The sequence below is a fragment of the Podarcis tiliguerta genome, assembly GCF_965153285.1.
Source record: "Podarcis tiliguerta genome assembly, chromosome: 1".
NCBI classification, from domain to species: domain Eukaryota; kingdom Metazoa; phylum Chordata; class Lepidosauria; order Squamata; family Lacertidae; genus Podarcis; species Podarcis tiliguerta.
In genome coordinates, this window is record NC_139534.1 from 6,048,681 (window position 1) to 6,064,018 (window position 15,338).

The window sequence follows — 15,338 nt, forward strand, 5'->3', positions numbered from 1 at the left end:
GAGTATCTTCCAACTCAACATTTCTATGATTCTATGAGGACTGAGGATAATTAACAAAGGGCTCCCTGCTGCAGCCCTTTGTGCCCCAGCTTTAGTCTGCAACTGGGAAGAAAAAAATAGCAGAAATCGGCACCTTCTCTGCTCGGTACACCTGATGCATTAGAGAACCAACACACGCAGTGGCATAGCGTGGGTTGTCAGCACCCGGGGCAAGGCAAGTAATTTGCGCCCCCTAACCCGGGGCAAGGCAAGTAATTTGCGCCCCCCCCCGCTGCACTGTCCCTCCCCCAGATAGTCCCTCGCTCTCTCTCCACACCGCACCGCACGCCTGGCACCCTCCCCTCCACAGTGGGCGGCGACCCGGCGGCTCGGATCGGATTCGCACAGCCAGCACTGCAGTGAGAGAGAGTGAGTGAGCCAGGTAGGGGCAGAGAGCTGCGAGTGTGAGCGCGCCCCCCCCAGATGTTGCGCCCGGTGCGGCCGGCCCCCCTACACCCCCCACGCTACGCCACTGAACACAAGGGTTAAAAGGAGTTTCTGTGACTACGCATCAATAGCTAAAACTTTTAAAGAAAATGTAAAACCAGTATTAAAATATTATGTACTAATGTATAGTTGGTGGTGCTGTGGTCTAAAGCACAGAGCCTAGGGCTTGCCAATCAGGTCGGTGGTTCTAATCCCCGCGACGGGGTGAGCTTCTGTTGCTCAGTCCCTGCTCCTGCTCACCTAGCAGTTTGAAAGCACGCCAGTACAAGTAGATAAATAGGTACTGCTCCGACGGGAAGGTAAACAGCGTTTCCGTGTGCTGCTCTGGTTCGCCAGAAGCGGCTTAGGCATGCTGGCCACATGACCTGGAAGCTGTCTGCGGACAAACGCCGGCTCGGCTCCCTCGGCCTATAGAGCGAGATGAGCGCACAACCCCAGAGTCGTCTGCAGCTGGACCTAACGGTACCTTTTTATAGTTGCAAAATAATAGCAATAATGAAGTAATTGTTGGAGCTGCAACCTTTTTTGACCTGTTACAAAAATAGCTACTTTCACTTATTAAAAATTTCACAGCTGAGCTTAGTCGCATAGCATTTTGAAACAACAGATAGCACTTAACCTAAAAATATCAAGCTTCTGTACATTTATGACCTAAGATGTTTGAAATGGATTTAATTACTTAAGAGGCTATATAATGGATAATGGATCTCATCAAAAAAGACGCCTGCTGATGGAGTCAAAGGAAGTTCATAGGAATCCATGTTCAGTCACAAACAAGAATGACTAATACTGTAGAGTGCATTTTCCATGTGGTTGAATAACATTTGCTTATTTTTAGATCAAATAACTAATATTTGTATAATTCTACTTGCATGATTTTACCCACAGTGCTCTTGATTTTTCTTTGAGCAGAACTTTGGCTCGGAGTAAATCTTTTGGAGTGTAGCGTCAGAAAAGGTAGAGTGTCGATGAATGCACACTGCCAGTAAATTCCTGCTGAGTGTTTTACTCATATTCAGCTGAGCACAAGTAGAGATATTGCATATATAAAATATACATGCTTTATGTAAATTCTAAATTCCACTCCAAATGTCAAAGCAGTGAAGCACACATGAACAACCCCAAAAAATCAACAACCCACAAAACTAATCGAAATATCTTGAGCCTAAGACTTTGAGAGTTAATTCTAATATTAAGCTTTGTAGAGTTACTGTCAATCACCTATTAAGAGTCTCCCCCCCCCAAATACATTTTTTTAAATGAGATGCTTCTCCAGTCAGTAGCAGGTTGCTGCCTTTTCATATCTGATTTTTTTTAACAGCTTGATCAATATTGAGCAGGTGAGATGCCAGCTTGCAGTCATGCAATCTTATTAATTTTCCTTAAGGAATATTTTATATTTGTGGGGATTGCAATTTTACTGGAAACAGCAAATATTATAGCAGATTTCCACTTTTTAGATGTATGAAAAGCAAATACTTTCCATTCTTATCAACATTGTTTGCAAATATTCTCCTGCCATTAGTACTTATTACCAACGTGATTTGTTGCAAACTCCTTATCCCCCCACCTTACTTCAGCTCCTCCCACTTTTGAAAGGTGGAATGACACAAATGACCAGGCAGAGCAGTGGATAGTGGAAGTCTGTCAAAATCTTCCTGCTGCACACACTACTTTTCCAAGGCTGAGGAGCTGTTGCAGAGTGCTCTAATATTATTAAATAGGTATGTAATATTGTACTTTGCCTTCAGCTTCTTAGTAGTTATCCTTAGTTACTGCTGGTCATTCTTATCTTAGTAGTTATCCTTAGTTACTGCTGAATATTTCCTTTAATATCTGTGTTAATAAGCTTTTGTAGCCTGTTGTGTGCATCCATTTATGTTTAGTTAGGAACAAAACATTATAGTTACTAAATACTGGCAAATATTAGGGGAAAATATGTACTTCTCTGTCTGAGGAGTGCTGCTGAGATACATTTATTTTCAGAGTATATCTGGCATTTTATAGTGATACTACTCAGCCGTATAAATCCTTGTAAACAGCTCTGGCATGGGCTTGAGGTTGCCACTATGTTCATTCACAAAACTTTTCCAGCTGTCTATAATACATTTGTCTTTAAATAATTCATGTGGATAGTGAAATTATTTAAATCCTTTTGAGCTTTGAATGAATAATGAATCATCTTCACATCCAGCTTAACCGAAGTAGTGTCCACAGTTTCTTTTTCTTTTTTGGGTGTTAAGGCTATTAAATAAACCAGGTGGTGAAGCTAGTAATTATGACAGAGACAGACCAACAAATAATGTATGGAGACTTTTTCTAGAATAGTCATACTATGAAACTTACATTATGGTGGTAATTTTAAAAATAAAATGATGGAATAATTTGCTTTCCTGACTATGAGTGCAAATCCATTGTGTCAAGTCTATTGATTGTGGTCAGAATTCAGGATTATTTATGACTTAGGTGCGGGCAAATACAACTGGCTCTTTGGAATTTGTATTTTCCAAATGACCTATTTGCTCACTTGCTGAAATTGAATCTAAATCTTGGGACTGGAATTTCATTAGAAGCATAGAAGCAATATTTTACATGTATTTCTTAAATCCAAATGTGTTAAGCAGCCCTAAGCTCAAAATGCCCTGTAGATTTGAAAATTCTGGTAATCTTTTTGGAAGCCCATCCAAATTATTTGTATTCAGCTCCTGGATTGGGACCCTCTACACAGGATTAAGGCCTGACCTAAGGTGAGATGCAGTAGCAGCACTACTACCAGGTAAATTTATGACAAAAAGAAAAATATATAACTTGGGCCACATGTAGGTCCTGGGTCAAAAAAGGGTGGGCTCTACACCCACCTAGAATGATTTGTTACCGTTTTTGGGGGTGGGGTGTGTGATTTCAGTTGGTTGAAATATGAAGGGTGAATATTTCTTTCTGTTATTCAATAGCGTGCCTGTGCTTTCATCACTGAAATGTTCACTGCTGTGAGATATTGTTGTGTGGGTGCTAGTGCAGCTTATACCTATTATAGCAAAGAGTTCTCCCTATTTTGAAATTCAGTAGTTCTCATATGAAGGCATCCCTACTGCTTGCCTTGGAGTCGTATCCTGATTTCTTCTTCTTTCCTCTGCAAGTAGACAGTCTGTCATTAAAAAATAATAATCAAACACCTTGCGATTTTATCCAAATAAATATTAATCAATTTTTTTTTGTTTGCTTATTTGTTTAAACTGTCCTTTGCTGAAAACTAGCAGAACCATGTTCATTCATTCATTCATTCATTCATTCATAAGCTTTCTTTGCCTGCTCTTCATGAAATGATTGCAGGGTGAGTTACAGTATTATTTAAAACAGAAACAACAACCCAGGAAAAATGAGATCAAGTGAAATAATCCAGAATAAAAAACATAAAAGCACAAACAGTTACAGGAGTGAACTTGCAACCTGGGCAAACAAGTTTTAATCTGGTGCCAGAATGTCAATACAGTAAGTGCTGCCTTGCAGCAGGAGGGGATTCCTCAAGCAGGTGCCATCACTGAGGTGACCCTGTCCCATGTGACCGGCCAATATACTTCCCCTGGTAACGGGACAGAAAGAAAGGCCTCCCCAACATTCGGGTCCTAGGCAGGCTGATACAGTTCTTCTAGAATCAGTACTGCAGGGAATATTGCACATCTGATCAAAATGACGGATGTCTGTACTGACTCAGTTATAGAAAGTAGACCTGCTGTGAGTATACATCCTAAGTTACTGTAAAGCTCTTCAACCGTTCTAGCAGCTTTAATATATACTTATGTTATCAATGTATCCCCTGTGACACTGGCCCTTAGGAATCCCACCCATACAGAAAAGACCTCCCCCCTTCTCTCTGCTTCAACACCATCAACAGTGTTCTGTAGCAAATCCTCCAGGCGACACTAGTGTTGCTATGGAAATGCTCATCTGAACCCCCCTTTGCAGTAATTCCGAGTGAAATCCATTGTAGAGCATAATTGACTGCTACGCAGGAGATAGTCAAGTTGCAGTGCCATGTTTTGATGGATTTTTAGTGCTGTAGCCAAGTAGAAAGGACTGGTGCCATCAACTGGAAGATGCTTGTGTGAGCCAAATCTCAGAGGGTTCTGCTAGGGATATGGAGCACACAGGACAAATTGGTACATAATTACAATAGGTTGACACCCCCCCCCCATGGCGTTGCTATGAAACGTAGTGATTTCACAGTGATGGCACCCAACGGTATCATTTCATGTACATTGGTAAGTGCTGTTGTTAAAATGCTTGAGAATGGAAATAGCTGAGACGTTTCAAGGGTGTCCTTTTTTGGTGTGTACAAATAGTTCCAGAAAAGGAGAGAGGCAGAGAGGTTTTTGTGGTCTCTGTTGATAGCTGAAGAGAAGTGAGATGCAGTGTTTTGATGCATCAGACTATCAAAGCAGTCTGACAAAGAGAGGTGAGATTGGAGTAGGACTTGAAGGAAATGAAGTTATTCAATATTTAAAAGGTGGTCTGTTCACATCATGAAATGTCTGTTTTGCTTTTGAGCAAAATACTGCGTGTTGTAGTGAGGCAGAAAGAAGACTAAATACTTCAAAAAGTCTATTACTGAATGGATAGATTTATAGTGAGCAGTGTTAGTTCTGAGGACATGGCATGTTGGATAAACCCAGAAACAAGGGCATACCTCAAGACCAAATTAAATAATTATTTTAGGGGTATCATTAATTGATGCTGACTTTATGAAATCAGACACCCATGTGTCCCTATTTTCCAGGGACATCCTGAATTTAATAAAGCCATCCGTTTTTTATTTGATCCCAGAAGGTCCCGCTTTTCCTTAGGACGTCCCTATTTTCATTGAAGAAATGTTGGAAACCCACAGTAAACTGTTCAAACCCAGTACAGATCAGTTCTAAGTACAGTGGGACCTCAGGTGAAGAACTTAATCATTCCGGAGGTCCATTCTTAACCTGAAACTGTTCTTAACCTGAGGTACCACTTTAGCTAATGGGGCCTCCTGCTGCCACCACACGATTTCTGTTCTCATCCTGAAGCAAAGTTCTTAAGCAAAGGTACTCTTTCTGGGTTAGTGGAGTCTGTAACCTGAAGCATCTGTAACCCAAGGTAAAGGTAAAGTTAAAGGTAAAGGGACCCCTGACCATTAGGTCCAGCCACGGATGACTCTGGGGTTGTGGCGCTCATCTCGCTTTACTGGCCAAGGGAGCCAGCGTACAGCTTCCAGGTCATGTGGCCAGCATGACTAAGCCGTTTCTGGCGAACCAGATCAGCGCACGGAAACGCCATTTGCCTTCCCACCAGAGTGGTACCTATTTATCTACCTGCACTTTGACGTGCTTTCAAACTGCTAGGTTGGCAGGAACAGGGACCGAGCAATGGAGCTCACCCCGTCATGGGGTTTTGAACTGCTGACCTTCTGATCAGCAAGTCCTAGGCTCTGTGGTTTAACCCACAGCGCCACCCACATCCCTGTAACTCGGGGTACTACTGTATAAAGCAGAGGTGAAGGTGCACACACAGAGGAAAATCTGAAACCTTGCCCCACCAGTCCATTTTCCTCCCACAACCTTTCTCCCCAGGTTCTTTTTTCCCCCCTCCCCCCTCTAGTCAGCTGTGACTCCAGTTCTGGGGGCCATGATGGGAGAAAGAAGAGCAGGCAGCCGAGGTCCAGCAGTCTCTCCTCCAAAAGGTCCATTCCCTGCTTCCACTTTGCATATGAAGGGGGCAGATCCTCGCACAGAGCTCCTGCCATCACATGTGTTTTGAGTCTCAAGCACACTTTGTCACTGAACTAGAATATTGTTTATCCTTTCCAGATCCATTTACATTTTCCTGCTCCTGGTGGGTTTCCACTGAAAAAAATGCTTTCACATTTTTCAAATGTACAATTAGTTTTTTTTATTGCATTATTTATCCATCAGATATTCTACCTGAGACCCTGCATTTCAATATCATTCATAGCAAAATGGTATAAAGAGAAGTACCCAATCAGAAAAAAATGCAAAATGCCCAGGTAGCAGACAGGAATGTGAGGAAATGATCTTTAGGGATGGTCCTTGCCAACTGAGAAAGAAGCATGGAGAGAAATTCAAGAAAGGGGAGGGAAGCAGGTCGTACATGAAATAGAGGGAAGCAAAGTGGAAGCAGCACTCAGACCCCTCCTTGCCCCTTCTCATTACAATGCTGAATAAGCAGTGGAAACCCCCCCCCAATTCTAGTATGTGCTGGCTGTTTTTTGTAGGGAGTGGGGCTCCCTCAAATCTATCATCTATCTATCATCTATCTATCTATCTATCTATTTATCATCTATCTATCTATATCTATCTATCATCTATCTATCTATATCTATCTATATCTATCTATCATCTATCATCTATCAATCATCTATCATCTATCTATATCTATCTATATCTATCTATCTATCTATCAATCATCTATCTATATCTATCTATATCTATCTATCTACTATCTATCATCTATCTATCATCTATCTATCTATATCTATCTATCTATCTATCTATCTATCTATCTATCTATCTATATCTATCTATCTATCTATCTATCATCTATCATCTATCTATCTATCTATCATCTACCTATATCTATCTATCTATCTATCTATCTATCTATCTATCTATCTATCTATCATCTATCATCTATCATCTATCATCTATCATCTATCATCTATCATCTATCTATATCTATTTATATCTATATCTATCTATCTATCTATCTATCTATATCTTTCTATCTCTGGAAATGTAATGATATGATGCTGTTTAACTGAAATATGAATAGCAAAACCTAGAGTTTATATAACAACTATGAGTGCACAAAGAATAATAATAATAATAATAATAATAATAATGTGTATGTGTGTATTATTACGCTTAGGGGAAGTGAGGTTCAGAAAGTGTAGCTTGCCTAAGGCTGTCTAGTGAATTCACGAGTAAGGGGAGGTCTGAACCATAGTCTTCCTAATTTGCTGCCTTTAGCTACTCTACTATATCCTCATAGGGGATGTTAACTTTACTCATTGTTTTAAAATGCATTTCCTCACACACTCAAGGCCAATTCAACAAACCCAAATGCTAATATCAACAGTTGCAGTGGTATGTGTTCATAGAATTGTAGAGTTGGAAGGGACCCCACGGTCATCTAGACCAACCCCCTGCAATGCGGGAATCTCAGCTAAAGCATCCATGACAGATGGACACCCAACCTCTGCTTATAAACCTCCAGAGAAGGAGAGCCTTCCATCTTCTGAGGGAGTCAATTTTGCTGCTCTTTCTAGCAGACAGTTCTTCCTGGTGTTTAGTTGGAATCTCATTCCTTACAACTTGAATTCATTGGTTTGGCTCCTAGCCTCCATAGCAGGAGAAAACAAACTTGCTCCCTCTTCCATTTGACAGTCATGTTGCTAACACTTGGTTAAATATTCCCCTTCTGTGTAATTCGTAGTACCTTTTCTTCTTCTCCTTTTTATGGGTGTCTGCATAACCCTCTTCATCAGAGAGAAACCTTCACTTTATAGTTTTCAGTGAATGCTGAACATGCTTCTCTCCCCCCTGGCCTTTGATGCCTGAAGTGTGTTTTTAGGACCCACCTGATACCTGTGGCTGCAATTTGTTTAAACTGCTTTCAATACAGTGGTGCCTCGCAAGACGAAATTAATTCGTTCTGCAAGTTTTTTCGTCTTGTGAATTTTTCGTCTTGCGAAGCACGGTTTCCCATAGGAAATGCATTGACGGTTTCCCATAGGAATGCATTGACGGTTTTAAGAAAAAGGCGCAAGACGTTTTCGTCTTGCAAAGCAAGCCCATAGGGAAATTCGTCTTGCGAAGCAACTCAAAAAACCAAAAACTCTTTCGTCTTGCGAGTTTTTTGTCTTGCGAGGCATTCGTCTTGCGAGGTACCACTGTACTGAATTTTACCTTGTTACCCTAGGACCTGCTGTTGAAGGGCAGGTAATAAATTTAATCACCTCCATCATGTTGGCTTTTTCGCAGTAAAGTAACGCTGCAGAGAGCTTGCTGGGGAGACCATGCATTAGGGGGAAAAAGGGACTCAAAAATAACTTAAACAAGGTTTTAATAAGAAAAACAAAAACTCCTTATACACCAAATACATCTACAAACAAACACGACCCAACCACCAACCCATCCCCAGGGTAAAAGGCAGAGCTAGGTGCTGCCCCTTATATACTGCAGCCAATTCCCGACACAGCTTAATCAATGCAACTCAGCAGCACCTGCTATGCTTCACAGCTGTGAAGCTGGATCTCATTATTCTGCTCTGGCCCTTGCTCTGGCCCCTTAAAGGTATACACATCGGGTGAAACAATGATGAACCGTTAGATTTAAAGAAACAGTTCAACACATCACTGTCCTATCAAATAAAATAGACCTCAGTGGTGAGGTTACTGTATTCAGTAGGGGATGTCTGAATAGTGCTGACATGTTTGCAGAGCATTGGACAGAAAAACGAATGAACCACAATGTGTCCCAACTACATTGGGTCTTTTAGGCTGTAATATGCTGCTGTGCTCAGAGATCACTAATCATTTCTGTCCGCGAAGGAAGCTATGGACAGTCTGAAGTAGCAGAACCTTTATTGAAAATAAAATGAAGAGACCATTATACTAAAGGAAACACTTCTATAAGAAATGGGTGGGACCCTAGAGGATAAGGTAGTGGCTGAAAACCTTTGTGGATGGCATGCAGAGAATCCACACATCATGGTACATTCTCCAAACCTTTATGTGGAACTCACTGTCATGATTATTAAAAAGAAAACTAATAGCAAATGAAATCACATTAAGCTAATTTTTGAAAATGGCTGTTTGAATCCCAAAATTCCATTTAAAATGTAAGAGATATCACTTTGGTTCTCCCCTTGCGCAGATGGTGTTACTCAGATTTTGAAGATACCATGAGAAGTCGAAGGAATGGTACCTTGGAGAGCTCAAAAAGTCTTTATTCCAGCATTTCTCGTAGCACAGATCTATCATACAGCGAGAATGTAAGTAGAAGGATTCTATTCAACTTATATTTGTAAAATCCTCCTAGGCTCATTAGCTGATTGATGCAAAATGTGACTGTGCTGTGTACGGAGAAAGCATATACTTGATGATGAACTTTCTTTGTTTATTAGTGGTCAGATTCTGGGATTTACAGAGCTTGTCTACTTTTAAATTTACTATGAGTATTGTGTAAAAGCTGACACCGAATAGTTCAAGATACTGTAGGCAAGTAATCAGCTACAGCTGAGACAAAAGTCCAGAGTTGACCTCATGCTTAGACATCATTGTACGTGTAGAGCAGGTATCATCTTATGCTCTTGTTACCATTTTTTTGGTGTAACATGTGACTGTCCATTGGTTTCAGTGTGTCTACTCTGATGCTCTGACTATGAATTAGTTGGATTGCTCCCTTTATGTTTTGATTTTCCCTTTGCGAAACTCAGCAAATTTCAAGTTTTGAACAATGAACCTTTAATTAACAGAGGTTTCTAGGCAAGATGGACAAGGTTTGGTTTAGTTGTGTTAGTCGTGGAGGGTGAAGTAGGGTCTGTCATATCCCATTCTTAGTAGCAGGTTGCTTGTGGGAAGAGTTTGCAGAGATTTGAAAAGGGTCAGATTGTCATTACAATTCTGCTCTGATGACCTTTTGCTCTTTGTGAAGTAAAAATAGCTCTACCTTTGCTAATTACCTTTGTGGAGACAATGTAAGTATGTATTTCAAAGAATGTATTACGCACAATGGTAATTCGTTGTTTGAGGAGTGTGCAATTGGATTTCACTCAACTCTTTTACATCTTGCTCCCATAGGACCTGGTGCACTTCATTCAAGAAAACTTTAAGAAGAGAGAGTGTGTCTTTTTCACTAAAGATACCAAGTCAATGTAAGCAAATGTTTATTGCCAAATTCTGAACAAGCTCCAGTGTAAACATTTACATAAAGCTACTCATTGAACACATTTGTAAGAAATGAATCCCAACTGTTTCTGATTCTAGCACTTGCTATGTCTACTGGCAAGAATCAGACCCTGCCAAAAAACCAGATCTTTTGAAAAAGACTGAAGACCCCATTCTGATAAGCCACAACAACAACAACAACAATTTATTTATATCCTGCTCATCTGGCTGGGTTTCCCCAGCCACTCTGGGCGGCTTTCAACAAAATATTAAAAATACATTAAAACATCATTTATTAAAAATTTCCCTAAACAGGGCTGCCTTCAAATGTCTTCTAAACGTCAGATAGTCAGAACCTCTGCCTGGTTCCCTGTAACCTCACTTCTTGCAATAAGGGAACCGCCAGAAGGCCGTTGGCACTGGACCTCAGTGTCCGGGCTGAATGATGGGGGTGGAGATGCTCCTTTGGGTATACTAGGCTAAGGCCATTTAGGGCTTTAAAGGTCAGCACTAACACTTTGAATTGTGCTCGGAAATGTACTGGGGGCCAATATAGGTCTTTCAAGACCGGTGTTATGTGATCTTGGCGGCCACCCCCAGTCACCAGTCTGGCAGCTGGATTAGTTGTAATTTCTGAGTCACCTTCAAAGGTAGCCCCACGTAGAGCGCATTGCAGTAGTCCAAGTGGGAGATAACTAGAGCATGCACCACTCTGGCGAGACAGTCCATGGGCAGGTAGGGTTTCAGTCTGCCTACCAGATGTAGCTGGTAGACAGCTGCCCTGGATACAGAATTGACCTGTGCCTCCATGGACAGCTGTGAGTCCAAAATGACTCCCAGGGTGCACACCTGGTCCTTCAGAGGCACAGTTGCCCCATTCAGGACCAGGGAGTCCTCCACCCACCCCCTGTCACCCCAAAACAGTACTTCTGACTTGTCAGGATTCAACCTCAATCCGTTAGCCACCATCCATCCTCCAACCGCCTCCAGGCCACTCACACAGGACCTTCACTGCCTTCACTGGTTCTGATTTAAAAGAGAGGTAGAGCTGTGTATTATCCGTATACTGATGAACACCCAACCCAAACCCCCTGGTGATTTCTCCCAGTGGCTTCATGTAGATATTAAAAAGCATGGGGGAGAGGACGAGCCCTGTGGCACCCCACAAGTGAGGGCCCAGGGGTCTGAACACTCATCCCCCAACACCACTTTCTGGACACAGCCCAGGAGGAAGGAGCAGAACCACTGTATAACAGTGCCCCCAGCTCCCAGCTTTAGATCAGGGGTAGTCAACCTACAGCCCTCCAAGTATTGCTGGACTTAAACTCCCATCAAGGATGTTTGGAGTTTCAGCCCCACAAGAGCATCTGGGGGGCCACAGACCAATGACCTTTCCTTCTTTAATTGGCCAGCAGTCCTTGACTTCTTATGTCCTTATCATTTAGATTTTTGAATTATTTCCGATCGCTTTGTTATGCTCCCTGTCAAAATGGAAACAAACAAAAACTTTGATGGTTAATTGTTATTTCTCTTCCCCAATATGCATTTCTTGATAGTGACAATCTATGTAAATGTGGGTACGCGAAATCACAGCATGTAGAAGGGACTCAGATGAGCAACCATGAAAAATGGAATTATAAGAAGCACACTAAAGAATTCCCAACGGATGCCTTTGGCGATATTGAGTTTGAAAATTTGGGCAAAACAGGAAAAGTAAGTCAATTAAATGTCCTCTTCGTTTTTCTATAGGATTTTTGGTTGTCATATTTTCTAAAGGATTAATTTCAAAAGACGAGAATGTTTTGGGGCTGCGAGTCTTATCTATTCTTTCTATCTAATTCTCTTGAGTCTGTGATTCTATAAAATATATTAAGTCCCCAAAAAGTACTCAGTCTTTCAGAATAAAATTGCCAGGAAACTTATTATCTTTTTCCATTTGGATACATTCAGAGGGGAGTTTGTAGGTGCTGGGATAACTGTTGGCACCAAAGAAAGAATAGACTAGATGTTTAGAACTAAGATTGAAGACTGAGGCAAAATCTCTGTTTGCATGCACACTCACACAGTGGACGCATGAAGGGATAAATGTAAACCTTTGAAGAGCTCTTAGAATGAATTGAGTTCAATGGGACTTACTGTCTGGTAAGTGGGGTTAGGATTGCAGGCTTAGGCATTCATCATAAGTCACCAACAGGAAGGATAAAAGAAGACATCCAAGGTGAATAGGGCTGGTGCATCGATTAAGAATCCTTAAAATGAAATGCTGCACATCACAGAACCTTGCAAAAGTTGGTGCCTTTTATGCAGTCAGCATCTTATTTACACCAGCTCTTGGCTGAAGAGCGTAAAGCAGACATGGCAGCATCCTGAGCGCCATGCGAGTGAGAAGAGAAGGTCTTGACAAAATGAGGCATCTGCCTTTTGGCTTAAGTGGAATCTTTTTCTTATTGTAAATATGATTTTCCTCCCTTTTAAGTATATTCGCCTCTCGTGTGACACAGACTCGGAAACACTCTACGACCTCATGACCCAGCACTGGCACCTGAAAACACCCAACCTCATCATCTCTGTCACGGGCGGAGCAAAAAACTTTGCTTTAAAGCCACGTATGCGTAAGATAGTCAGCAGGCTGATCTATATTGCACAATCTAAAGGTAAAACAACCAAGCCTTTCCTCCCAAAACACTTGCTTTATCGTAAGCAAAAATTAAAAATGAGCCTCAAGGCGTGGTGGAAAGGAGGGACAGTGTCTGAAGCATAACCTGCTCTCAGTTTTGCATGCTCATTGCCACCCCAGCCTTTAGGAATTAATGGAATCAATTTCAGGCATTGCAGAAACTGACCACTGATCCTTCCCTTCCCCCTCTATCCTCTCACTCTGGATCCCTCCCAAGTAGATGAAGGCCGCATGGAGAGGGTGGGCTCCTACTTTGGGCCTCTCTGGCCCATTTCTCAACAATGTGCAGGACTCTTCTTGACTGGGACTGTCCTGCTGGGCAAGAAGGGCAACCTCTGTGCTCATGCTGTGGCTCTCAGCCTCTAACCCTGTCCTGGAAGGGCCTCCTTCTCCTGACCCACCTTGATCGCTCAAATGCCACAGCACCTCCCAGCTCATCCCTTCCCCAGACTGTTCCTCAGTGTCCCACCACCACAATCCAGGGTCTAAATTGTCACCTCCTTTGTCCTCCCTGGGGGGCTCTTGGGCATGTGGCTCCCACTACTCTTCCTCATCCAGCCACTCCTAGCTCTGCGTTCCTTTGCGTTCCACACTAGTGAGGCCAAGAGGGGGGTCTTGACAAACATGGCCAGGACACCCACTTGTCATCATTCTTTGGCTCTGTCTAGCAGATTCCAAATGCTGTTTTAAAACAGTTGCTTTAAATTACTTTCTGTTGACCCCAAGCGCTCAGAAAAATCTGTCAAACTCTTCCTACAATTTCTATTTTTCAGTTAGGTATTTTTATTTATTTACTCGATTGGGGAGCAGCTGCCCCTCTGCCCTCCGGCTACAGTCATGTTATAGTGATACACACACACACAATTCAGGGTATGGGAAGCTTCCTTAAATGTTGTAAAATCTATGAAACAGTTTACACATCCAACGTGACCCTGTTTGGCCTGGCTTTGCACTCTCAAACTACAGGGGCCTGGATATTCACTGGGGGAACGCACTATGGATTGATGAAGTATATTGGGGAAGTGGTGAGAGATAACACTATCAGCAGGAGTTCCGAAGAGAATGTCGTTGCTATTGGAATAGCTGCTTGGGGCATGGTTTCTAACCGCGAGAGTCTGATTAGAAACTGCAGTGCTGAGGTACTGAACTTGATTAACATCCTGCAGTTATGTTACATCTTTCCCAGATTCCAACTCGTATATGTAACCCTATAAATGTAGCTTGTTGCTGTATAAATGAGGTGTTGGCTTCTTTACTTAAAGCACACCCTTGTGTGCACTGATATCCTGGCTTATTTATTTGAAGCTTAAACAGTCCTGCATTTTGATGTATTGCTGATGAAATGGCTGAAAGTGCATTCCAACCTTAATGCATAATTCAGAAGGCAATTTAGTTAATTTTGTCTCTAGGAATTTGGAGAACTCTGGGTAGATGTATACTTAGAAGAGAAGGGTGTAAAGTTTTAAACTGCCAGGGCAGCAGTGGGCTTAGAAAGGGCACAGGTTCTTGGAGGTGGGTCAGGCTAGGCAATGCAAAAATGAGAGAGGAAAGAGCAATGCGGGTGATGACCATGATTCACAAGAGGCTGTTTACAAAGAGTGTGGAAATAGGTTGTAAATTTGCTATATGTACGGAGGAGTATTTCAAAGTTCTAAGAGGTAAAATAATAGGTGGCTAGAGGTATCCTGTTGCGCAACAACTGTAATCAGTTGGTGGAAGCAGCTTAATTTTTATTAATGTGGCTGTCTTTTCCAGATGTATTATTCCGCACCCTATATCATGGATGACCTCAAGAGGGACCCACTGTACTGTCTGGATAATAACCATACACATCTAATTCTGGTTGATAACGGAACTAATGGATACCCTGGCATAGAGGCCAAGCTACGAACCCAGTTAGAAAAATATATTTCAGAACGCATTATGCCAGGTCAGTTTCTAAGGAGCACGAGGGTTGGTGCAATGCATTAAAGGAATATCTGAGGGCGAATGAACTGGTTGTAATTGTGAATTGTTTTAATTTGGGTTTCTTTCTTTCCTTGTTTAAATAACTTTTTATTGAGTTTTATAAACAAGGATAATAAGGGTAATAAATACTACAAATAAGTAGAACAAGTCTTCTCATGCCATTTGTATGTCACAAAAATAGCATCATAAATTTGCAGTAATTTCTGCGACCTGGGTTCATTATTAGTGGTCAATTTATAGGTTCTTGGTTTGTGAATTGGTTTAAACAAAAAC

At 41.8% G+C, this 15,338-nt stretch overlaps 1 protein-coding gene across 5 annotated transcripts in view; it reads left to right on the plus strand.

Moving 5' to 3' along the window:
• TRPM8 (transient receptor potential cation channel subfamily M member 8) overlaps positions 1-15,338 on the plus strand; it is a 298,169-nt gene that overhangs the window by 251,205 nt on the left and 31,626 nt on the right. For all 5 annotated transcript variants that reach the window (XR_014502469.1, XR_014502470.1, XM_083401091.1 and 2 more), the window contains exons 2-8: positions 2,067-2,210; positions 9,408-9,525; positions 10,334-10,407; positions 11,977-12,133; positions 12,897-13,074; positions 14,064-14,236; positions 14,853-15,027. Coding sequence is in view for 3 of the 5 variants with exons in the window: in XM_083401091.1 (XP_083257217.1) it covers positions 9,436-9,525; positions 10,334-10,407; positions 11,977-12,133; positions 12,897-13,074; positions 14,064-14,236; positions 14,853-15,027 (847 nt within the window). In the remaining 2 variants the exon portion in view is untranslated. The remainder of the gene's footprint in view (positions 1-2,066; positions 2,211-9,407; positions 9,526-10,333; positions 10,408-11,976; positions 12,134-12,896; positions 13,075-14,063; positions 14,237-14,852; positions 15,028-15,338) is intronic.